Source organism: Tiliqua scincoides, chromosome 2, assembly GCF_035046505.1.
Source record: "Tiliqua scincoides isolate rTilSci1 chromosome 2, rTilSci1.hap2, whole genome shotgun sequence".
NCBI classification, from domain to species: domain Eukaryota; kingdom Metazoa; phylum Chordata; class Lepidosauria; order Squamata; family Scincidae; genus Tiliqua; species Tiliqua scincoides.
The window spans coordinates 71,923,397-71,950,158 of NC_089822.1; the positions used below are offsets into that span (position 1 = coordinate 71,923,397).

General features: G+C 44.7%; 1 protein-coding gene across 1 annotated transcript in view; it reads left to right on the forward strand.

Annotated features, from left to right (window-relative positions):
* The window catches only part of DMRT1 (doublesex and mab-3 related transcription factor 1), a 68,911-nt gene that overhangs the window by 39,895 nt on the left and 2,254 nt on the right, over positions 1 to 26,762 (forward strand). The window contains exon 4 of the mRNA XM_066614449.1: positions 2,506 to 2,668. Coding sequence (XP_066470546.1) covers positions 2,506 to 2,668 — 163 coding nt within the window. The remainder of the gene's footprint in view (positions 1 to 2,505; positions 2,669 to 26,762) is intronic.

The following is a 26,762-nucleotide window of genomic DNA, read 5'->3' on the forward strand; positions in this document are numbered from 1 at the left end:
AAGGTAATGCGAAATTCTCATTGGGTAAATGATCTCCTAGGTCCCCTGTATAATACAGTGCGAAGGTCAAGCATTTTAATGTTTGGCTGGTTCTTTACTGTTACTATAAAATAGGGTAGCTAAGCTCTATAAAAAGGAAACCTTGTGGCTCAGATTTACTATGGTATATAGTCTAAACAGTTTAATAAAACAAAACCTAAAGCTTTCGAGATATTCTTCAGTGGTTAATCCAATGCATATTGTTTGCAAAGCCTAGTCTTTGTCTGTCGGTCGTACCGTGGTTCACAGACTTAGTGCAGGTAATAAGATTATAAAACATGTCTCTTGCTAGCCAGCTACCACATACTACTAATAATAGTGGTCATAATTCATGGAATCCTGGGATTTTAGGTGGGTTTTTTTTTTCTTTTAACGAATAGGCAAGGGGGAATAACCCCAAGAAGACTTGATAGGAAACAGGTCATTGCCCACACTCCCTGGTGAAAGAAGACAAACTAGACATCCTTTCAGCACCAGTGGGTATTGGTGCCATTTTATTGCTGCTAAAATTATATAGTCCCTGTCAAGTGATTAGTTTAGGGGATGCACAGAAAAACAAAAGCAAACAGAGATAGCAGCATGAAGAGCAGGCTGAAAAACTGACCTGTGCAGAGAGTTTCCTCAAAATTTGGCAGCATCCTGTTGAGGACAAGCTGTTGATGTGGATGGAAGATTAACTTTAGTATCTGATCATTCTGTTCATTGTCAACATCCCAAAGCATTTAGTAAGTTCTACCTGATCTTCATTTGGTGTCCAATGTAGTTATATTAAAAAATATGGATGATTGACCAATTCCTAGTTTTTTTGCCTGCTGAAGATTGGTGGATAGATCTATGTTTGTCCCATATAACTAAGGGCACAATCCTATGCATGTCTACTCAGACGTAAGCCTTGTTGGGTTCGGTGGGGCTTACTCCCAGGAAAGTGTAGATAGGATTGCAGCCTAATTCAATTTCTGGCCTGTGGTTTTCAAGGGTAGGGGGGATAATTCAAGACCGACAGCCCAATCCTGTGGTTTCTTCCCCCTGCCAAAATGGTTTGTGCTGCATTCTGTGAAGGGGTCTTCTTTGGGTAAGGGTTCCAGCCTTCCTGCTGGTGTTCCAGCAACACTGCTAACTGGGTAAGAGGCACTTTTTAAGTGGGTGCTCTTCTTTTATTTAGTGGGGGGAGAGTAACTGTCCCTCCTCACCCCAGCACTGTCTTTTCTAGTGGCTGTCTGCTGGTGTTCTTTTGCATCTTTTTAGATTGTGAGCCCTTTGGGGACAGGGAGCCAATTGTTTAATTTTCTTTGTAAACAGCTTTGTGAACTTCCATTGAAAAGCAGTATATAAATACTGTTATTAATAATAATAACAACAACACGTAACTCCTTGCGCATCTGGAAGGGCTTTTACGACTTTCATTAGGTGGTTAGTGTTGGTGGAATTGTTGTTCCACTGGTGTTGCAGCCCAGTAGGATTAGGCTCAAAACTATCCAAATCAAACTGTTTCATGGAAATACAAATGGAATAGAGTGGTGGTTCCCAAACTTCTTCACATTGGGACCCACCTGAGAAAAAAAGTTTCACTTTATCAGTCGCTCACGCCTCTGTGGTGATAATGGTAATTGGGCAGCAGTGCTTCCTCTCACCAGTAGCAGGTTGTTTAGCTCTTGATGCACTTTGTCCAATGTGCCTTGTCTGTTTCACTACTCACCAAAAATTGGATCAGGCTCTGGTGGGCCACAGACTCACAGTTTGGGAATAGCTGGACTAGAGAGCTGAGGTTCTGCTAAACACATACAACTGTTTGTGACTCAGTGAAAATCTAAAATAAATAATTTGCATGTTTGACAAGGCCCTGATTCATTATCAAGTGTAAGGACAAAAGCTCTTTGACGAGATCCAGACAAGTTTCTTGACACAACAGCCCAGCTTTCTTTAAGTTGAGAATGTAGTCTTCCTTAAAGTGATGCCTGTGGTCTGCAAATGATTTTGAAGTTGGAGCACAATCGAGAGAGCCTTCACTTCCTGTAGTGTATCAGGTCTTTCTTTTGCCTTGTCATCAACTTGGGTCGGACATGTTTTTGAGCACTACCAAAACCTGTAAAACCTTTGGATTTTAACAATAGGGACTTTATAGAGTGCACACCACAGACAGCAGTGTCTTCAGCATCTTCAGCTTTCTGGGTGGATAAAAAACCTCAAATGAACCTATTTCCTGTCTAAAGGCATTTTCAGTACATTAGAACACTTGTACTAATACCATCTGCTTGGGGTGCAAATGGACAGTTTAAGCCACATAGAGTTTGAAGAGAGCAATTCCAGGTACAAATTCAGTAGAAAATGTGTAATGTTGTTTCTGCTAAACTAACAAATAAGTTAGAAGGGAACAAAATCTCAACGCTTCCAGCTTGTACCTAAACTTTTATTTTCTTGTCTTAGATTTGAATTACATTTCATTTTTTCTGCTGTTTCTCAAAACAGGTGAAAAGTCCAGAGAACCGCCATGGTGTGGGATCCCAGTACAGGATGCATTCTTACTATCCCTCCACCTCTTACCTGGGACAGAGTGTTGGAACCCCTGCTTGTGTCCCGCAGATTTTCACTTTTGAGGAGAGCCCCTCTTATTCTGAAGCAAAAGCAAATGGTAAGAATAGCATCACCCTGGTCTAATGGGGGAAGACTGGGGGTGGGGGGCACTTTTATTTAAAAACACACGGCAGAAATGATTACCTAAACAGAAACGTGTAATGTTGGAGGTGAATAAAATAGTCAAATGGTTTATTGCCACATTCGAAATTCTCCAAAACACAGTTTGTCCATTATTTTGCTGCAGGTTCATATATGCCCCAACCATTAGTGGGTAGCTTCTTTTTTGTGTTTCTGTTCACTTACAATGTAATCCTATGCATGTCTACTTAGAAGTAAGTTCCATTATTGTCAGTGGGGCTTACTCCCAGGGAATTGTGCATAGGATTGCACCCTTAGTGGTCCAGTTGCTTGACTTCAGATTCTATAGCAGTCACTGTATGTTTTTTGCCTCTTTCTCCTCACATATTTGTTCTTTGCTCAGGTACTTGTAAAATTAGTTTGGGGGGGACATCTTTTTAGAACATTCATCCTTGGTTGTGCTCATAATTTCGGAGGGGGTGTGGGAGCTGGGCTTCTTGTACATTTTTAACTTGCAGAAAATGTGGTGTTTTCAATCATTATTGACTACTCGTCGAGACGATATTCCACATACTGATATTGTTCCCTAAGTTAGTTCATCAATCAGCCATGGACAAGCTGGGAGATGTAATTTACTGAGCTCAGGCAGTGATTTCCAAGCTCTGACGGAGTGTTTTTCCATAGCAGGGGAACCTGCCCAGCACAAGAAGTGCAAGTACAATTATGAAGGGTGTGAATAAAAACACATTGCACACTTTTTTGATGGTCTTCCTAATAGTCCCCCGTTTCCCCTTACACATTGATCATTTCGAGCACAGGCTGTACATTTTCAGTTCAAAGGCAGATGGATGTCTTCATTTCTGTCTGTGCTTGCTCTTCTCCATTAAAACTGCAGCATCATAAATGGCCCAATCCTGTGCTGGGGTTACGATGGCAGATATTGTGATCTGGTGGCATGTCTGTCTGGTGGCATGCCAAGCACTCCCTCCTAACAAAGGGCTAGAGGCCATGCACGGGCGACAGCAGCCGACTAAACCTCCACCATCCAAGCCGGTGGCAGGGGCAGTTTGGAGGAAGATTGTGGGTGGTTTGGTGTAGAGAGCAGGCTAGTCCGGAAATGTGAGCATCTTGGTGGCAGCAGTGCATGCTCCCCCTCTTCCCAGCCCAGACCCTCCCTCAGGAGTCTCCTCAGACATATACAGTAAAAGAGCTGTCATAGGTCCAAGGCGACCCATTAGAGGCCAAGTGGAAGTAAATAAAAAAAATTTAATCTACCTTCCCTGAGCTGTCCCTCCCCCCAATAGCATGCTTCACACACATTGTTTAGTGGTGCAGTGTGCTGCGAGCTAATGGGACATGGAATTGGGCTGAAAGTGTGTCAACTCAAGGGAAGGGTGTGAACAATGGAACCCAATACAAATCTTATGTATCTCAAAACCAGAGAGTTCATTTGTTCAAGATTCACCGTTGTCCCTCCCCTTATTCATTCCCTCTCTTGCTTCTCTGTCCCTTTTTAGTACCAAACTATACACTTGGTTGAGCTGGAGTTTCATGATGGGAACTCCCAACATAGTTTTCTTCTTGGGGTGGGGGAAGCAATTGGGATCAGGGCTGCAGGGGAAGAGGGCCCAGTTTTTTCCCCTGTGCTGCATCCCGGGTCCAAATTGCCTCCACCCATATAAGAAGAAAATTATATTGGGAGTTCCTGTCATGGAACACCAACAAAATGTGTAGTGTGCCCATCAGAGTTCTCACAGGTTTCCCCCATGCTTGTAGAGCCTTCCGATCTGCTTTCCTAGGCCATAAGGTTCCTTCAGCCTAGCTCCACATCTCCTTTCATGCCTTTGCCACATCTCTCAAAAATGAGTAGCTCAGCTATTGACAATTAGAAACTCTCCCGCCTTTCCCCTGTGATATGAGAACAGCTTAGCCACTGGCAGCCCAGCCATAAGGTGACTTGTTGCTGCTTGTGTCAGCGGCAGATGGTGGGAGGGTGAAGAGGTGGTGAATTTAGGGCACCCTTCACCCCAAGTTTGCCACTGCCTCCTTCCAGTCTGCCATATACTCAAACCACATTGCTGTGCTTCCTTAGTGTGCTCCATTGCATGGCTTTCACAAATCTGGAAGTGCAGATCTACTGATTTTATTTACAGAGATTACACAAAGGTGTGGTCCCTGTGGGTTAAATCAGAAATCCCACACTTCCGGTTTGTGAAAATCGCACGACAGAGCATGGTAACGGGCTCTTTCTTTTTGTTAGTGCTAGCTGCAGTGGCGGACCCAAGGTGATGTTGAGCAACATTCCTGGTCATGCCATACCTGGTCTCAACCAATCACTGTTAGAAGGTCCATCATCATCATTCCAAAGGCCAGATTGGATTATACATGTCTGACCAGCCTCTTCTCCACCAACTAGGATGTGATGTCCCATTTCTCTCCTGGCATGCCAGGGTATAATTGCCTAATTGCATCAGAATGCGTAGTCTGACCGCCTGCCACACAATTAAACAGTGCACCCTTGCATGCCATGGGGAGTGCTGTGCAGTAAGAGCTAGTCAGATGTATATCCAGACTGGTCCCAAGTCCCTTCATGCATTAAAGCAAGTCTGCCATTTCTACTTTTGTTTTCTGGAGCCATCCCAGTCATGCCCCCAAACCTCTAGCTACGTTTCAGGATAGAATAATACCTTACTGAAACCAATAGGAAAGTCCTCTTAAGAATAGCCCCAACCATTGCTTTCTTTTCCTTTTCTTGAGATACAGTACATTGTTTTTTTTTAATTCAACCTGCTCCTTTTTATGTCCTAAAATAAACAAGCTGGTGGGTCAGATGTTTTGCTGCAGCAGTATGAGTATGGGGGGTTGGTAGGCTTCAGAGGTGAAGGGGGATTTAAATCCCCTTATACATCTGTAAGCCTCATGACCTACAATGGGCTACCTTTGACCAGCGCCCCCAAAATCACTGGCACAAGTCTGTGGTGGAAGGGGAAGTTGCTGAAAAGGACAATAGGATCAAGTGTGTACTATTGCCACCAGATCCACACCTCCTGCAGCTTCCCATCCCGGTTATGCCCCCCTACCATTTCATCCCAGTCCTACCACTGCCTTACCTGCTCTAGCAGGTGGCTGGTGAACTGCTGGTGGACTGGGAGTGCTGTTAGTAGAACTTAGTTGTGCACTAATACCGTAGGGTTTTCTTATTTCAGAGGAAGCAACTTCCTCTGGAACAAGGAGTCGTATATCTGCAAGAATGCCAGTTTAATTTAAAACCTAGTTGAAAGTTGTGTTTCTCCTTAGATACTGTTATTGTTGCTAGATGCTACTAAGACTGCAAGGCTTTTTCTCCTGATAGAGAACGTAGTGGGAATGGAAGCCTTCTTGATCTGACTTGTAGAGTTAGATGTAGAGTTGTATGGGTGAAATTCTTGACTTTTCACAGCAGTGTGACAGAAATGGATGAATTTAGACAGACTATGGGTGCAATCCTAACCTTGTGTTAGGCTGGCGCAATTTGGAAGGCAGAGCTGGGACCTGGCAGTTATGCCAGATCCCAACCCCGTTCCCCGAGCAGCACGGAGTGGCTCCAAGCTGCTCCGTTCTCCTCAGACTTGTGCCACCTCCTAAGCTGGCACAGGTCCGAGGAGACTCATCGGGGCTGTGGTGGCTTACTCGGGGGTAAGGGGAAGAGTTTCCCCTTGCCTCCTGCTGAACTGATTCTGGCCCCAATCTTGAACTGGATACAGTGAAGACCTCCAGCACAAGATAGGATTGCGCTGTAAGCCTGGTAGTGTATCAGCAAATGAACTAAGGCCCAAATCCTAACCAACTCTCCTACACTGACTCAGCTGTGCCATTGGGGTGCATCCTGCAGTTGGGTAGCAGTCATGGAAGCCTCCTCAAAGTAAGCAAATGTTTGTTCCCTTACCTCAGTGCTGGAATGTTGGTTAGGATTTCTTTTTAAGCCACTTGCTAATGCACCATTAGCTCATTCTGGCTCATTAACCACTTGCTAATGCACCATTAGCTCATTCTGACTCAGTTGTGAGTTCAAATCACTACCAACACAAGCAGCGTGCTTATAAATTGTGAAAAACAGTGGAAAAGGAGGAAGATTGTTTCCTGGGTGGACATTTGCCTGCCTCTTCTTGACCTCTCATGGTTGCTGCCTCTGGCGGACTGCTGGTCTGAATAAATTGCTAATTTTGGTAAGGGATTGTTGCCATGATTAGGAATATATACCTGAAAGTTACTTCAGAAGATTGTGTGGCATTGCTGCCAGAATCAGCAACTCACAAATAGGGAGTCTGAGAGTGTTCTAGCAACCTTTTTCTACTTGCTCATTTGGACCATTCTTTACTGTTGGACTCGTGCTTGAGATACAGTGCTACTGTACTGTACTGTACTCCTGCTACGGGCAGGATGTCTGGTCTAGAGGGTAGAGCCTCCATTAGCCCGAAGATAAAGTCAGAAAGTCGCCAGTTTGAGGACACCGGCAGCACCCTGAACGGCTGAGAATGGCAAGACCTTGAAGCAGCTGACAAGCCGAGCTGAGTGACTCCACCTGCTCTTGGTGTGAGCAAGAAGCGTCTTGGCTGCCCTCCATGTGAGAGATGGAGCTGCTTGTCAGCCTGCATCAGAGAACTGGAGGCCAGAAGTGAGACCAAACCAGGAAGATCCATCTGAAATGTTGTTGGTTCTTGAAAGAGAGAACCTCTATGTTTGTAAAAATCCCGTTGAGGGATTTAGAAATGCCTGCCTATGTAAACCACCTTGAATAAAGTCAGAGGAGTAATCCAATGACCAGAAAGGCGGTATATAAATACCTAGTTATTGTTGTTATTATTACTTGAGGTGGAATAGTGCTAAGTCCAAAACCATCTAATTATGCAGAGGTTTTTCTTTGCTGTCTGCTAGTTCCACATCCCTGTTAACTGAGGGAGGCTAAAACACCCTGAGATTTCTGGCATGCGTAGATAGAAGGATTGTTGGTTCAAGCTAGCAAAGCTGAATCAATCTTGAGTATTCTTGATGGTGCAAAAAATCAGAGGTGGAAAGCAGATTAAAGGGTTTGTTATCTCAGGATAAAGAATGTCAGAAGTAGTATTTGAAGTAGACTGGGGTAGCTGTGCACTTTGGTGCTGTTAGATTAAAGGCTAACAGGATTACTACTACTACTAATAATAATAATAGCTAATAAAGGCTAATAATAATAGCTAATAAAGGCTATTCAGGATTACTTAAACCAACTTTTTCTGAACACACTGTAACCACTCTGCCGTACTCGCAGGGCAGATGCTTAGGGTATAGGACCAAGCCAAGTATTTTTTATCCCTTGAGAGCATGTGGGTGGATGAACTGCACGAGTAGTGTGAGTTCAGAACCAATAGTTGTCCCTGGTTAATGCATATGGAGCATGTCTTGCATATGTTTGTTACATCCAGGTGACACTAAGAAGCTTTGTTAAAGCTTTTGGGCTGTAATTCAGTATGCACCTTCTGGAGAGTAAGGCCATTGAGCTCAGTGAGACCTGTTCCAGGTAGGTGTGCACAGGATTGGGCTGTTAGTCTCATCATTTTCATTGCTCATGTGCAGATAAGTCGAGGTGCACATCCGCTCTCCACCTGGATAATAAGACTTTATTTCTTATTCATTCTGTAGATCTAACCATTCAAGGCCTCAGTGGCACTACACCAGGAGATGCGATTCCTTAAGTTTGCTTTTCTTAACATGCCTTTAACGTCGAGGTGCTGATAACCAGCAAGTTTCTTTTCCAGTCCGTAGCTCCTCAGAGGCAGAGCTTAGGCCGGGTACAAGTTGAATAACCTTCAGGAAAGCTGTGCTGTCCTTCTGTCGGCCGCTGTCTTTGAAAATTGCTTGCAGAGTTAGTGAGCAGGAACAGTTAAGATTTACAAACAATGATGAAGCTTGTCATGCATCTTTCACCATTCATCATCTGGGTGCCGTGGCTGGGCGGTGAAGTGTTCTTCATAAAAACCAGCTCAGTGTGAAATACACCTCGCTGCAATGTTTACTGCTCTGAAACTCGTCAGAAGCCCTTTATAGTAAATCCAGATTGCGATGTGACATTACAGTATATCATTGCACAGCGCGGTGGGGTTTACACTAGGAATGAGTGCAGTTCACACCAGATGAGATGTCGAAATTGAGTTATGTAGGAATTTGGCTGTTATATGGGGATAGCTTTTGTTTTCTCAAGACTGAAAAGTTAGCTTTATATATATTTCGATAATATATAATATGTTTTCTATACATATACAGATGCAGGCGGAGGTATAAACAAAGTTGTCCTTGGTCATATGGATCTATAAGCATTTAAATGTGCATAGGGGTTTGCATGCATGTATCTTTTCTGTGCAATACACAAAATCACAATATTAGTATCTGCACATCCCTACCTTTGGCTTTTTAATATGTCGCCCCTATATCCAGAATCCGTTTTTGACTTCATGTTTAATTATGTCTCATCTGAAAAGTTGTTGGCTCCAGTGCTAAAGAAATGAACTCAGTCTAAGCAAATACATGTAGGATAAGGATCTTCAAATAACAAGCACAGTACCTTGCAGTCCCAACAGTTTGTATCGGCATCAGTTCAGGGCCAGCCAAAGTCACCTGAGACAGCTGATTATTTGGAGGTGGGTTACCCGTCTCTGCCTGCCTTCTTGTCTGCAGAGCCTCTCCTCCTCCTTCCCCTTCCTGGATTGGAATCACCTGATTGGAAGACTGGAAAAGGAAGAGGTGGACAGAGAGGAAGTGGAAATGTGGAGGAGAGAAGAGGGCTAAGCAAGAAGGTTGGAGAGTGAGAGGAGCAGAGGCCAGCACATCACTGGGTAAGGGGGGCGACATCTGGCGTGGTGCCTCAGTTGTCAGGATGTCTTGGGTCAACCCTGCATGAGATTGTGTGGGACAAGGCTCTGCTGGCACAGAGTCATCTCCGAGAATCAGATCTTGCAAGATCCTCTCATTCTCGCCCAGAAGCCCAGGGTGATATATTTTTTGGGAAGTGGGTCATTAATTCTTTAATTTTGAACATGTGATTTTATAGGTAGGTCAGGTAATTATTTTGAGATTCCCCTTTAGTCTCCATTTGAAAGTTCAAATTGAAAAATGGAGCTGTGTTTGAATTACCATTACGTAATCATCTTCATAATTATCTTATTTTGTTAGCCAGAATGAGATCAGCAAGTGTTCTCTCCCTCCCTCCCTCCCTCCCTCCTCCCCCCATTCCACCATCAGGTCATCAGATGACATAGAATGCATGTAGATTGCAGGAGAGAGCTCCACTTTCTAATCTGCATGCTTTCATCCAAACACCTTAAAGGATGAAACACTCGTGCATACAGCTGTATATGGGCCATGTTTAGATGACCATCTGACATCCTTCCATTGTACCTCATTTACTAGCAAAATATGTCTAATTGCTTAAATACTGTTGTTGCAAGTATTGGATTTTGCCGTTTATTTTGAATGTTTCAGTGTGGAAACTGTTTTCTTTGACTTCAAGTGGATTGGGTCAAAGCGGAAACCAGTGTTGGGGCGGGGGAGAGGAAACTGACATTGGTGAAATGCTGGAGGAGCAGCCAATATCACACAGCAGTAATGGGGGCTCTGGTAATGGGTAGGCCCCTGTCAGGGCATGGGCCTTGGCAGCTACATGGCAATACCAAAGCCTATTTCCTGGCCTGTTATACATGACTCTTGCTAGGCAATGACTGCCTACAGTTCATCATCTGTCATGTGGAGATATGTGCATCACCTATGGCAGTAACCTGACTAACAATCTGCTAAGATCTTTTATTCTCAGACCCTGGTCTACCTGGTCCAATATGGTTTATCTAGTCCAGAGAAAGAAATTAGGCACAAAATGCCAAAAAACTGTTTGTGGGCCTGAGTGGAGACAGTGTGTCTTCACCTGCTCTAAGCCTCCCATTGCTTAGTCATGCTGCGATACACACCACGTGTGCACCATTTTAAGTGCAGGAGGACTCTGAAACCAGAAGTCCAGGCTAACCAAAAGGTGATACCTGAAAACAGGTTTATATAAATAAGTAGGAGAAAGCACATTGGTGACAGGTAATGGTTGAAGAGCATTTGTAATGCAAGAACTCCTGGAAACCAGGTCTAGGACATGTCATTATGCACAAACACATATCCCAGATTGCAGTCTGTTCATTTTATCTCATAGAATTCTGTGTACAACAGTGTTTATATACAGTTAAGCATCATTTAGCTCTGCTAAACAATGGACAACTTAGACGGTGACAGCACCACAACTCCCTTCATGCACCGCAGTGCTGCTGGTGTTGGGAAGCCTCAGTAGGAGGCTCTGGAGGCCTCTTCTGGTTTGCGCCGGGCTGCTACCCCAGCCTAATGGCCTCCACGGGGCCTCAGAATTGCCCACAGAAGCAATTTCCAGAAGTTACTTCTGGTTTTGGGAAGCTACTTCTGGTTTGCGTCTGAAAACTGAAAGTAGCTTCTGGAAGCTTCTGTGGGGCATTCTGAGGCCCATGGAAGCCATTAGAGTGGGCTAGCGGCCTGGCCTCCAGGAACTCCTACTGAGTCATCCTGGAACCTAGGTTCATTTAACGACGCACCTGCTTAGCAACGATGTGCAGAGAACGCATTCCCGTTGTTAAATGAGGCACATCTGTATGTATCAGCGAGGAGGATGAGTGCCTATTGAGTGCCTACCGATACCAACATGTCTGTATATGTATTTTTTTCCACACCTGAGGCCTACAAGCCATGTGGCACCTGTGCTGACCCTGCATTTATTCTGTAGTTTCTCAAATGATAAACCAGGAAAAATCAAGGGTCCAGTTTCCCTTTGGGGCAGTATTTTGTTTGCTGTGTTCCTTGTTGTTCAGGCACCACCAAGTGGAATTTTTAAAGAAATGTGAACAGGATTGGATTGAGAAAGGAGATATCTGGCCATTTGAAACCGAGTCATCTCTTTTGCTCCCCGTCTTCTCCTTTCGTCACCCAGCAATGAAAATATCACTTGCTTCCCAAAACCTCCCGAGGGATAAAGCAAGCTGGAGATGACTGTACAACAACATGCGAGGAAATACCCTGGGAGGGGGGCAGGGGGTGAGGAAGCCTGCCTCACAAATAAGTGGAACCTCTGCGAGTTGATTATAGTGCCTGGCTTAAAGCATCCTAGAGTTGTCAATCACGCCATAATGTTTCTAAAAGTGAAAAGTCAATGCCTTGTTTAATTTGACATGACTCTTGAGCTGCGGAAAAGCATAATCGCTGGAGGGGACAGTTAAGTAACTGTGCCCGTGTCAGCCTGTCTCGCTCTGACTAGAGCACTAAACGCTTTACTGATGAGCGATAGATTTGGTTAAATACCAGGATAATTGCTAGCTATAGCACCCAGCTCTTGTCATGCCTTGTACTTACATCAGTACTAGCTCTTGCCTCAGGCTGTTGAAGGCTTATCCACTAACGGGGTCACTTATGTTCAATTACATTGTTCTCTTTTCCTTTTTGAAAAGCAATTGTTGCTGAGCCAAATGAGATCTAATAAATTATATTCTGTTTCCCTGTAGACCTGTTGGAGTAGATCAGCATGCAAATGCCAAAGCTGCCATTTTCTCAAGCTTGTAAGCAATTTTTTGTGCATGTCTGCTTCATATTCCAAGAATATGCTGGTATTACTTAGACAAAGAAGGTTTTTCATGTTAAGTCTATACACTGGAGACCTTTAAAAACCAACTTGCCTCACTGGTATAAAGCCAAATTGTTAATTCTTCATGCTGCCAAGGTGGTTCTGCTTACATTTTTATGGTTGTTCTGTGCAAGCCAGTGACATTTTTAGAGAAAAGTGCACTCAGGCTGCGTATGTGCACAACCTCATTGGTTTTTAGCAATACTATTCTCAGACCCTGTAACTGGAACTTGTATCACAATTAACTGTATGGCTGCCACAAAACACAACACACCATTCAATGCAGCCTGGCCACCACTGCAAGTGACTGGGTCTGTGCAGCAGTGGCCAGGGGAAGCCCACCGGCACTGGTAAGGCAGTGCAAGTGGGAAGGGAGGCAGGGAGGAGGGGAACAGGCAAGAGATTGGGATGTGGAGGAAGGCAGATCAATGCAGGAAGGGGGTGATATCAGTGGCAGTGGTGCCACCAATATCCTATCCTCCTTCCTTGCCTCAACCCCTGGACCCAGTCCACATGGACTTGGACCAGAGAGACAGCTGGCGTAGGTCTGAGTAGACCCAGTGGGGCAGTGCAGCTTACCCTGGGACAAGGGAACAAATGTTCTCTTACCCTAAGGAGGTCTCCAGGGCCTGAAACTTCCCCACGGAATACAGTGTGTGCCCAGTTGGCATGGTCACATTGCTGCTTAGGGAGTTGCTTAGGATCGGGTTGTTAATTGGCTTTCTTCATGTAACTACTCTCTAGCAGAAAAGAAGAGAACATAGTCCCCACCCACTGTGCCTCCAAACTATCTAAGCAGACACAAATAGGTAGCGCACATATGCATGTGTGGGTTTTGCTCTGATTCCAAGGCAGCTTGCTGCCCATGAAGACTGGGATGTAAAGGATTGTGTGGCAGTTGGTCCAAACACGTTGTTAGTTGTCTTTGTCCCCACACATACCCCATGATGACAAAGCGTCATAGAATGCATTCGTCGTGACAGTAACGACTATGCTAGAGATTTCTTCGGGTTGTACACCAGGGCCTGCACTGGGTAGTGCTGTGCTGTGGGACAGTGCCTTGTTCAGGTCCCCTTTATACATGTGCACCAGACGTCCAGCAGGGGGCAGAGCAGGAGGCTTTGGAAGGGAAAAGGGGACTTTGTTTTGGAGTTTGTGTATTTTCCTTTGGTATTTTTTGCACATCATATTAACTAAATATTAAGCCCAGGGGGAGGGGAACAACTCAAGAACCACAAAGAGGGCAGGTAAATGGTCTCAGGTGACCAGATAGCACTCTGCCCTCCAGAGTCCCACAGGCGTGTTTCACCAAACTTCGAAGGGGCAAAGCAGGAGACTTTGGAATGGAAAGGAGATTGAAGTCCCCTTCCCCTCTGTAAGTCTCCCTCCCTGCAGTGCATCTCTTCAGATCTGCATTAGCAATTTTGCAAAAGGAGACTGGGAGGCTGCAGATAAGGAGGACAGGATCCAGCACACACCATCGTCATGGATTCACTGCCCCATTCCTACCCCTTTCTGCCCAGTTTTGGCTCTTCCCCGCCAACTTTGTTTTTTGATGTTCTTATTGATGTTTGTCTTAATATCAATACTAAGTTCAATTGTTGTTTGAGCAGCAGCACAGGAGAATAACTGATTTGTTTCAGTTGTGTTGGCTGTTGGTATTGCTTCAATGCTGCATGAAAATTAAAGATACTACTGCAATTTTTTCAAGTTTGTTTTTGGAAGCTATTCTGAGAACAGGCAACTGTTGTCTGTCTTGATTGGTGTTAACGTGTTCTAATATTTTTATATTTGGTTCTTCTTGTTGAGCAGTAAGCTGATTGGGAGAATGAAATGGGGCATCAATATTAGCTTTGTTTGTTTGTTTATTGAGAGTAGTTTGCTACTAAAAGTTCACCAAGCAGTTTACTCAGTAAAATAAAGGAAAACATGGTTCCCTGAGCTGTCCCAAATGTCTCAAATTTTAAGAAAAGACAAAGAGAAACCAGCAACAGCCACTGGAAGAGATTATATGCAGGGTGGCATAAAGACAAGTGCTGTTCCCCTGCTAAATATAGGAGAAACACTACTTTTGAAAGTGTTTCTCTGCTTGGTGAGACCCCAGTGGGGTCTCTATCCATCAGAGCTTCCAGATGTACCCTTCAGTTGGGACAAACTTTAATGGAATAATTGGTGGTGTAATCCCCTTCTCTTTTTAGGAGCAACCCTAAGTCTAATTAAGGGAGAAAAAAGAAACCAAAAAATTCTTACACCCCTCATTTAGGACAAGAGGAGTAGAAAAAGACCCACGATCCTAAGATTTTGACTATTGATATGTGTTAAAATGTGTGGACATCAGTAACTGAGAAATCACACTCTTGTTGTAAACTCAAAGTCTTTACTTTGTGAAGTCAAAGTCTTATTATGCCCTCAAAGTAAAATGGATCAAAGCAGGACCTTCTGTTGGGACATATCGTCCCCCCCAGATTTTCCTATTAGAAAGATCATCTGACTAGTTTGCTGGGCTCCTTCAGGAGGCTGGTAAAAATCTTCTTTTTAGAAGGGCTTCTGTGTGAAGCGGGGGCTGCTGGTATTTTATGTCCTATCAACTCTGTTCTCATTGCTCAGCTTACCTTTTTATTGGTTTTTTCAGATATGTTTATAGTATCTGTATTTATAACTATTGTTAACAGCCACTAGAACCTGCAGATAAGACTGGTTGGGAGGAGAGACTTTTTACAATAATGTTTGCAATAAATAAATGATAAACCTTCCCCTCTTAACCCAGTGCCATTGACAGGACTTCATACCTCACCTGCCTCTGTTTCACCTTTTGTCAGCATGGATGAAATTAAGCAGATGTACATTACACTGGAAGCCTAAGCACAACAGATGCCTAAGAAGAGTGCATTTAGCATACAAAACAGCCATGCCTGAAGTTAGCTTTCCAGATGGGAAACCGACTCTCACAGCACAATCCTAGGCATGTCTACTCAGAAGTAAGACCTGTTATTTCCAGTGGGGCTGACTTGCAGGAAAGTGATCGTAGGATTGCAGCACTGGGTATGTGGCTGCATGTCTGGTGTGCAATAGGGTGTACAGTTTTGGTTTTGAACTTTTTTTCCCCTTTCTAATAATAAATAAAATAATAAATAATAATAAATCCTTTCTAAGTCTCAACTCTAAGGCCAGGATGCAAAGAGCTACTTATGTGTAGTGGGATTTTCTTTTACTGTTTTTCTGTGAATTGCAGGCTCTGCATACCATCTCTCAACCTGCTTTGGAAGATGCCCAGTTTCCAAAGCAATTTGTTAGATATCATGGAGTGGAGATGGGGAGGGCTGCTTGAGATGTATATAGAACTTGCTGGGAATTGTTGGATCTAATGCTATCTAATGCTATCTAATGCTAAGGTACAATGCAAGATAGGTATTTGTTTCAAAGATTAGCTTTCAGGAACTTTCTAGCAAAGGCGGAATGAGTTGGTAGGTTTCAAAGGCAAGACAGATATTCAAAAACCCACTTCTCCTAACCCATCTGCAGTTCAGTCTCTTTTTCTATCAAAACCCAATGCTCTCCATGAGTCTGGAAAGCCAGATTTTGTTAAGCAGTCCTGCATTTAGCGGAATGTCCATTTAATCAATGAATGGCCTGATCCTATGTGTCTGCTGAACAGAGGACCACTGGTGATATCCACTGCATCCAGTGGGCCATCCTGGTGGAGAGGATGGTAAAGTGGGGTGAAACTTAACTGCGCATCCCAGCTGCCACATGGCCTCCTATAGGACACCAGATCTTTTGCTGGATCTGTGGTTGTGGAGCTGGGGCCATATCTGGTGGTGGAGGGGCTTCTGTGACGGTGGGGCTTCGTTGCACTGGTGTGTGTAGCATTTCTTAGAATAGGATTGGGCCACTACTGTGCAATCAAATGCATGTCTACTCAGAAGTAATACTCAGTGGATTTAATGGGATTTACTCCTAGGTAAGTGTGTATAGCAGTGTTTCTCAAGCTTTGAGGGAGCTTTACTCCCTCAGTAAGTCCTTGTGGGGGAGGGGTTAGGGCAGCGATGTGATCCCCAGGATTGCGTTGCTAAGAGGAGTGAGGGGAGTGCTTTGCACTTACTTTGATCTAGGTAGGGCTGCAGGAGGTGCGGGGAGCCCTACACAGCCCTGCACAGCGCTCTCTGACACTTGGAATTGTCAATAAAAGTGGGAACCAAGCACCTCCTGCAAAACGGAAGTGCTTTGCATCCGCTTTTACTGAAGGTTCCAAGCTTTGGGGAGCGCTGCAGAGGACTGCTGCTGCATTACATGAACTGGTGGGTCGCAACCTACCGGTTTGAGAATCACTGATGTATAGGATTCCAACCTTAAACTGCTCCTATTAATCAAGGCCTTTCTCAAATAGCTATTGCTTTAGGAAGAAAGATATGGTGCCCCCTTAGCCTTGACACATTTCATTTTCAAACTGGAGCCACTCTGGATTTTGTCTGCCATTTATGTGTGTGCATTCAGAAGCCATACACTGCCAAACTCAAGCTACAGGTGGGGCCTCGGTATCTGCAGGGAATCCATTCTCGAACCCTCCCTCCCAGATACCGAAAAACATGGATAATCAAATCTGCTATCTTTGGCCCCTTAAGCCCGTCATAGGGGACTGGAACTGTGCTGCAGTCGCCTCCGGAGGGGCTTTCTGAAGCCCGGATAGGCCGCTCACGCCTGCCTGTGACCTCTGTGGGCTTTAGAATGGCCTTTCAGCTGAAAAAAACTACTTCTGGTTTCCCTTGGGAAACCGGGAATGACGTTTTTGGTCATATAAGGCATTCTGAGACCCAGGGTAGCCCCTGGAGGGGCTGAAAAAGTGTTTTTTTGAAACTAAAAGGTCATTCCAAAGCCTGCAGAGGCCGCGGGCGGCCTCCAGAGAGCTCAGGTGGTACCAAGTCTGGCTCAGTGCAGGTCGGGGGGGGGGGGTTCATGATCCACGGATACAGAGGCCCCACCTGTACGTTCACACCAGAACACTTTTCATTGTGCAGGAAGTCTCTTCTACCATCACCCCTTTTTATACATTTCTTTTTGGGCACATTCATTTGCTATTTGTTCAATGTAAAAATGAGCCTTAAATCCTAACAGTGAGAGTGCTTTGAGAACGGATTTTCTTCCATTCCCTGAATAAGAAGGTGAAAGAGCTTTAATAAATGGGCTGTACTACTTGAGAGCTTAAATCTTTAAAAAATTGCTTCTTATTAAGAGTCTAATGGTTTTTAAATGTAAACACAAAGAACATTTTGCCTTCCAAGCATGACTATCCTAGTGGTTTCTCACATCACTAGAAGCATATTATGTTTTCCAGGCCATTGACTTACAGGAGATCACTCAAGGTAGTCAGTTCTTTGCATGGCATCAGTCCATTGATGACTTTGTGTTGGAGGTTGTGTATTTTCCTTTTGTATTTTTGCATGTGATATTAACTAAATAGTAAACACCCAGGGGAAAAAACCCTCAAATATTATGCTCTAGTAGAGGTGAGCCAACAATGCAAAGCTTATTTCATTGTGACACATGTCACAGACCTGAGTTCATATTTTAATTCATGTACAGACTAACTGGTTAGTTTGTGGCAAGTCTCGCTAGAACAAATTCTTTATGAATTGATAAATATAACGACGGCTTTGAGATGTTGGGGGAATGAATTAAAAACAGTAGAACAAAATTGTGTATTGTGAAAGAGCAGTATTTGGGATATTTCTGTTTCATTCAGCCCTGTTCACATTTCATCTACCAAATGTTCTGACTTTATTATTGCCTGCCTTGATTTCCAAATATAACAGGATGGTGGTGAGGCCGAAAGGACATAATATCTGAACCATTCAAGTTAAATCCTGTATTAGGTAACCAGATGTACAGGGCCCCCATACCTTCTAAGAGTTGGTTAAAGGGGCATGTGCAACCTGTCATGCAGGTGTGATGTGTGTTATAAGAGCGTTGGGGTGTGTGTGTATACAATAAATCTTGATGTAAATATGTAAGTTGAAGATTCTTAAAAAATGATTTTCGGTTATGAGGGATTTGTGTGCATCAGATAATCCATTAAAAATAGAATTTTTTTAAATGTACATACAAGTTCAAAACCAGTACAAACAATACATTTATCAACAAAGTAACTTTTTAAACTATGGGGATAGAATAGACCACTTATTCAGTGGCGTAGCTAATGATCGTGTAGCCCGATGCCAAGCTCAAAATGTTGCCCAGGAAATGATGTCACAGCCGGAAGTGGCATCGCGCCCGGGTTTTTTAAAAAGTGAAAATTGGGAGGAACCCACCTCCTCCTCCCAGCAGCTCACCACCCACTTGCTCTGCTGCCTCCCCTCAGTCAGTGGCATAGCTAAGGGCGCAGTCCTAACCTCTTATGTCGGTGCTTTCCAGCACCGACATAAGGGCAATACAGCTCTGAGGTAAGGGAACAAACATTCCCTGACTTTGAGGAGGCCTCTGTGAGTGACACCCAACTGCAGGATGCAGCACATGTCCCATTGGCACAGCTATGCCAGTGCTGGAAAGCACTGACATAAGGGGTTAGATTTGCACCCTAAGGCATATATCTGCTACCTGGGGTCAAAGAAGATTTTGTAGCCCCCCACATGACAAAATCAAATTTAATTTAGTAAATAAATAAAATGTTATTGGTTCCATGCAGTATCATAACAACATCTCATTGGCACTCAGAACAATCAGTCTCATAGGTCAGTTTGGAGTTAAGCAAAACCGGTTTTTGTTCCACAAGGCAGTTATGTTTTCATTTTCTGGTTAATTGGCCATAACTTTTGATAGAATACAGATATTCCAGTGCTGTTTCATTGCATTCTGCATTTAATTACCTTTCCAATGATATATGATGGTATTATTCGTACATACTCATATTTTCACAGTTTGGGTCACTAGTGTCAAGCTCAGCTTGTTGTCCCCCTAAAGCTTGATACCCCCTTGATAAAGCTGCTACCCCCTGCACCCCCTTAGCTACACCACTGCACTTATTGTTGTAAATAAAGAATCCAAAAGTAGTTTTAAAACACTTTAGCAATGCATGGAGAAATAATTCGAGCTAAGGATGGTAGTATCAGAATGGGTTAATAAAGAGCAGAGATAAAGTAACCACAGTACTTCAAAATGAGCTATGGTTGCATCTGTTTCTGTAGTTAAGCATCTTTTAAGAAATGGTCATAAGGCAACTTCATGTGTTCAGCTTAGATCTTCCATCTCCCCATCTTATGCAGCTATAAAATCCCAGAAAGGAATTGTTCAACACAGTCTTATATTGTGCTGGAACAGGCAGGCCAGGAGACCTGTGCTGTATCCAGTGCAAGATAGGACCCTGAAGTAGCTCAGCCAGAGGTAAGAGGAAACTCTTCCCCTTACTCCCAGGTAAGTCACTGCAGCCCCAATGGGCCTCCTCAGAGTTGTGCTGCCACCTGTGGTGGCATGTCAAAGGAGAGCGGAGCAGCTTGAAGCCACTCCACACTGCTTGGGAACGGGGGTTGGGATCCGGCATAAGAGCCAGGTCTCAGCCCCACCTCCCACTCCCTGCCTGCCCCCAGGACTGCCCTCTGCCCTTCCTCCCCTGCCCCAAACGCCTCCCTCCTGCCTCCTCCGCACCCACCCCTGAGCTTTGGGTTGGCTGAGCTTGGCCAACAGAAGGCACCCTTCCCGAGTTGGCACAGAGGCTGTATTCCGTGCGCTAGCCCAGCTAACTCATGAGGAGGCGCAGATGTGCTTTACGGCACCTTTGCGACCCTCCTTGGCCAGCTCAAGGGACTTGTGCTGGCCCAATCCTAGGTCAGGATTGCACTCTTAGTTCTTCAGAACCAGAGCCATTCATTGCAGACTTGAAGAACCCAGTATTGCTGGGGATCCATTTTATGATATCTGAAGTTAGGGAGTCCTCTGTGAGTTTTTGCAAAATGGATTTGCACTCTTAGCTTTGACATAGTGATGTCAGCATTGGTTTCATTTAACACTTAATGAAGTTGCGAGTGGTGTAAAGATGGAATTCAGGTAATTAACACTGTTCCTAGTTCATAAGTGATGGTACAGTGTTTGTCATAGCTTTTAAACAATGTATGCATTACAACGCCTTTAAATCAATGAAGTCAAGGGCTGGTGAATTGCTCTGATTTCTCTTTCTAAAAAATGTCCTCTGGCAGTGCTCCCCACTAAATTATGAACATTCAAAACAGAATAAGTACTGTTGGTTAATACATTAAGGACTTGTGCACGTCTCTCCTGTGATTTAGTTTTCTACAAATGACTCCAAGCACTTGTCTACTGATGCATTTTGCTAATTACATCATAGATTTCCTTATTGATGAATACATGTTGAATTAACACAGGAGCATTAATGTTACCCTTTCACTATTATTGTTGTACAAGAAGACGTGGCAGATGCTGGCAGTTAGTTACACAAACATTAGTCTTAACGATTGGCCATTTGGATTTGGTGACAAACGGCAGCCTGGTGGAATTCTGAGCCTCAAACCAATCAGGAAGTTAATGAGGAGAGAAATTACCACTGCAGCTTCCCCTTAATTACATCTGTGCTAGGCGGAAAGGGAGTGCTTTGGGTGGATCTCAACTCATCAAAGGTGAACCAGGTCAGAGACCCTTTTGCTTGGTTTTTTGTATCTAGTGGAGATGGAAGTGTTGCAAATATTTCTCACACCATATTAGTTTTTTAAATTCTTTAACACTTCTATTTTGATCTTCTGCTTTCCTTTTTGGAGATCAAGGACATCCTTCTGTTACAATTTTCTTCCTGCTGTCTTTTCTTACTCCCAGTGAATGCACCCCCTCTATAGTGATTCTACAGTAGTTTGGGCCTGGTTCATCTTTAACTGCTGCAGAGTAATCAGTGGCTGATCACTGTACCTGGCTAGTTCCAGATGCCATCTCTGTGACTTGCTCCCACACTGCCAAAACATTCTCTCACATGTTTTGACCTGTATCACATGACTCCTTCCCATTTCAGGATAGGCTATTAACATGGACAAGTTTTCATAGGCTCCCTTGGTAACCTCACCCATGAAGAAGCAGAAGTGGTTCACAAATGTGGTTTGTTGCCAGACATCCTGTGTGTTGCCCTTGAACCTACAAAGCTAGCGTGAGGATCATTTCCCAGCGTGCAAGATCCAGTTACACAACAAGGGAAGATGTAGCAGATAACAGCTGGTTTATTGCTGGTACCAAAGCAAGGCAGCAAGGAGACCAGTTGCCTCAGATCATGCGGAGGTTTAACCAGACGCAACTAGCTTTTATACTCAGTTCAACCATAGGCAAGCATATGAGCAAAGGGTCCAGTAAAATTCCACTCTCCTCTTCTCAGTACTTCCGCCCTTCCCTCCACACTTTGCCATGGTGAGCTTGTGTTGCTTTTGCTAGATAATGGGGTTTTATGACGCTTCGTTTGCTGATGTTAAAATGGTGTTACTTTGGCCAAAGTTTAGTGAGAGCTCTTGGCTTACGACATCATGTGTGATTGCCACAGATTCCATCTCCCTCTTTTCCCATTTTTCTGGTGTTGGGAGAATGAGGAAGCAAGGAAAGAGTCAGGGCCCAATCCTATCCAACTTTCCAGCCCTGATGCAGCCATGCTGATGCAATGTGCACTGCGTCCTGCGGTGGGGGAGGGGTAGTCACAGAGACCTTCTCAAAGGGATGTTGGTTCCCTTTCCTTTAGGCAACATTGTAGCTGCACCAGTGCTGGAAAGTAGAATAGGATTGAGCCGTCATTTTCTTTCTCCAAAGTCCAACACGGGGCGTGAGAAACTGGCCCTGCCCCTCTGCACAGGACAGAGGACTTGAAGGGAGAGGTGAGGTCTTCTCTTTTGCACCTTGTACATCCTGCTGCAGTTCATCAGAACTCAAGAAAGTGAATTGAGTCTTTTGTGCTAGGCTTCCAGGAAGGAATGATTGCCAGAAGGGGAGGAGGAGATGCCTGGAGAGCTGAGAGCTGCTTTTGTGGTCGGAGTCACATGGCCTAGATTAATGTGTGAAATGGACCTCTAGACTCCATCTTGCAATCACGGATAACTAGGCTATTTTATTCTACCTTCTCTCACTAATTCCCCCTAGAGTTACCACATTTCTGCTAGCAGTGCTCCTGTCCTACATCTGTAACAGCTGCACAGCAAGTGGAAATTCAGTGGGTGAAGCTCCACTAAACATTAGGGAAAAGATTTACCTTCTCAGTTGAGGTTGTGCAGCTAATAAAAGTGTATGATCGATTTTGGAAAGGAAGTGGCAGCTGTGACTCCCAAGGGATTGATTGAAGTTTCTAGTACAGTGATGGTGAACCCATAGCACGTGTGTGACACGACACAATGTTTTGGATGACACACACTAGTGTTCACTAATGCCCAACAATATGTTTTACTCATATTTCTTTTTGTAATTACCTTTAATGGTTCTTTATATAATACATAGCACCACGCATGATTGGACTGTATTTTTTTTAATAAATGAATATATAAAGAATTGTTTTTCTTTCGTTTGGAGGGTGGGGCTAACATGCCAACAGAGTCAAGTTAGGTATTTTCAGAATTTTTGACATGCCAAGCCCAAAAGATTTACCATCACTACTGTAGTATCTATTTGTTCTGCTCAATTTTTTTTTAATTCTTAAGCCAGCATGTGTGCCATTGTAAGTACCACTGGGTAAGGAATATATATGTTGCACTGCTGTTAAAATATCTTCACTGACTTGCTGTATGCCTTGTATCCTATTCAACTTTCCAGTGCCGGTGCAGCCATGAGGAAAGAGAACAAATGTTCCCTTACTTGGAGGAGTCCTCCATGACTGTTCCCTTAGTACAGGGTGCAGCACATGTCTCATTGGCATGACTGCATCAGTGCTGGAAAATTGGATAGGATTTGGCCCTAAGTGCTGGTTTTGAGCCCAATCCTGGGCTCAGCACACTGGCTCACTGCTGGCGCGACCTGTTGCAAACATGCCATAAGGAATGTTTGCAGGCCCTACCACTGGACGAACACCAATGATACCGCTGAGCAGTGCACTGCTGAGCAGCAGAGAGGTAAGCGGGGCAGGGAGGAGGCATTCCAGGGAGGGAGGAGGCGGGTGGAGGACAGGGAGAGGGCAGGGAGGAGGTACTACTGGGAGGCAGGCAGGGAGGGAGGCAGACCAGAGGAGCGATGCTCCACTGGATCCAGAGCCTCCATGTTTGGATTGCCACCTTACATGAAGGCTCTTTTGGTCGGCGGCGAATTGAGTAGCCCCATTGTGGGGCTACTCTCTTTACCTGGAGGAAGGGGACAAAAGTCCCCTTCTCCCAAGGAGCTGCCGGCAGCTGCCCGAAGTGCGCAGGATACAGTGGCAGTCATTTTCGGCACCGCTACAGCTGCTCAGGATTAGGCTGTTAGTCCACTAAAACCCAGTATGACTAGGGCTCAAATCCTAACCAGTTTTCTCACACTGACATAGCTGTGCCAATGGGGCACATGCTGCAACCTGCACTTGGATGGCAGTTCCGGAAGCCTCCTCAAGGTAAGGGAATGTATGTTCCCTTATCTTGGAGCTGCATCACCCTTACCTCGGTGCTGGAAAGTTGGTTAGGATTGTGCCCTAAAGGGGCAATCCTAACCAGGTCTACTCAGAAAAGTCCTATTTTGTTCAATGGGACTTACTTTCAGGAAAATGTGGTTAGATTGCAGCCTTAAGACCCAGGTATCCAAAAGATCATGTGTTCCTAAATGAATCTTCCCTATTGTTACACCTCCTTTAGGGGCTCTTCCATGGTTTTTACCACCTTCAGAGGCTAGGCATGTTGTGACCAGGGAATGGGCATTTTCTGTGGTGTCACCCAGATGTGAAATCAGATGTGAATTCTGGTACTTCGTTAGTTTAGTGCTAAGGGTTATGTCGAAACTATTTTTTATTTGCTTGACTTTTTGATTGAGCATTGGTACCTGTTTTATTGTAGCTCCTGAAGTTTACTATCCTGCTGCTCTGGGGTTTTATTGTGTTTCCTGTTTATAGTTGAGGCTGGCATAATCTCAAAACGGAGGGGTGAGTTCCAAAATGTGATACAGTCAGCTCAGGAATAAAAAAAAACACCTTGCAATACATTTTTCAGTCAATGCAGATCCATGCCAGGATAAACACACCTATTTGTTTCAAGGTTACATTGCTGGCTGGCCAACAGGCCTGCCTTACCTGCCTGAGAGTGAGCCAGGACCTCTGAGAGGAATTTTATCATGGGGTACAAAGTTTATTTTGAGCTTGTTCCCAGACAAGGTGGGGGGGGAAGGGTGGTGGCAGCTAGAATAGTCTTTGAAGTCCAGGTATACTGGACTTCCCAATGCAGAGCCCAGGTCTGCCAGACCCTGTGGCATAGCAGCTAGATACAGTAATACCAAAAATTAAACACACTCTCAAGAATCTCAAAAATCTTTTAAATATAGAGAATCATTGCAGAAAATTAGCATCATCGTATTTAGGCTTACACTAGAGTAGAAAGTTTCCTTTGTGTATCATAACTTACTTCTGCAGCTGTGTCCCTGAGCTCCTATACACTCCTGCACGGTAAGCAAATCCACAAGCCAAAGAGCTTCTGTAGCAGGCCAGTTTCCTCCCAGATTTGACACTGTGTTGAGGAATGTCGTGTATGCATTCCTCAGCCCTGTGCATATGGCTTGTGGCAGCAGCTGCTGCTATATCTACAATAGTTCCCCCAGCATCCCAGGTGTGCAGCAAGGGTGGGTAAGATTGGAAAATGTCAGATCACAGGAAATTTCTGAGCCCCCTCCTTTGGGTCCTGGGCCCCCTTTTTGACCCTGGGTCCAGGTACAAATTACCCCCTTGTCCACTCACTTATGGGCCCTATAGCGAGCTCTTGCCTTTACCACTTCCCTACCCCAACAATAGCAAACTTCTTTTTATTTGCTAAAGCAGTAGTTCTCAAACTCTCTGGGAGAGTTTGAGAGCCAGAATGTCTTTGCAGGGGCGGGGGGGGGAGGCAGTGGGGGCGGGGGGAAGGCAGCGATCCTGGGGATCACGCCACTCAGGGGGCTGCAGGGGCTTGGCTGCACTTACCCAAGCCTCCTGCAGCCTCCCTGGGGCGCGGGGAGCCCGGCGCAACTGCTGGCAGGGCTCCCCGCAGCAGGGAAAGTGGATGTGGAGCAATCACACTCCACTTCCGCTTTGGGGCGGGGTGCGATTGCCCCGCATCCACTTTCCCTGCTGTGGGGAGCCCTGCTAGCGGTCGTGCCGGGCTCCCCGTGCCCCAGGGAGGCTGCAGGAGGCTTGGGTAAGTGCAGCCAAGCCCCTGCAGCCCCCTGAGTGGCGCGATCCTGGGGATCATGCCGCTGCCTTTTTCCTGCCTCTAAGCTGCCCCCCTTAAGGGGGCAGAGACCAGGGTCCTCAGGCTGGGGCGTCGCGACACCCCAGTTTGAATAGCACTGCGCTAGAGTTTTTGGCTCATAAGGGGACATGTTCTAAAACTGCTTCCTGTCCTATTGCCAGTGTTCTTTGGGATTGCTCACAGAAGCTCTTGGATTCTTGTATACCTGTTAGGAATGCTCAGGAAAACCAAGGTGGATATGAAGTCTAGTGGAAGGTGGTTTGCCTGTTTGTATCTATACTTCTATGTTATTCTGTTTTCATGTAAGCTTCCTTGAAAAATTCTTTTGAAAATTCTTTGAGCATCTAGAAGTAGGGGAAAACAAACCAAACTTTTTAGCATCGGGACCCACCTAAAAAAAGTTTCATTTTACCGCCTGCCCAAGCCTCTGTGGCTATAATGGTGATTGGACAGCAGTGCTTCCCCCTCCCCCATAGCAGGTTGTTTAACCCTTGCTGCTAATAGTATAATCTGCCTTTTCTGGTTTGCAACGAACCAAAAATTGGGTCATGACCCCCGTAGTGGACCATGAAGCCATAGTTTGGGAACTACTTATCTAAACAGATAATTGTCCTTCTAAGCTTTAAGCATAAAAATAATTCTGTTGATGTTCATAGGAATTATCCCATTGACGTTATTCAGATATGTCTAATCGGGATTTTGCACGAAATGCTATGAACTCCATGTTCCCAGACTATGAACTGTGCCTTGTTGAAAGGAGGTATGCACAGTTGTTACATGCAAGTCGCATGTTGTGACTTAAATTCTTTTTCTGCATAGTTGCCAGCTTTTTCTAGTAGAACTTCTGTGCCTTGTAAGAGTTGTAAGACAAGCAGAAACTTCAGTAGATGTGGCTTTTCCCAGCTTGAAGATGCAGTAATAAGAAGGTTCATGTGCTGAATTTCTTCCAGATATGGAAGTGCTAGGGGCACAGGAGCCCTGCAGGGAAAAAATGTGGCAACCCTCCTCTTAGTTTTTGTGTACATATA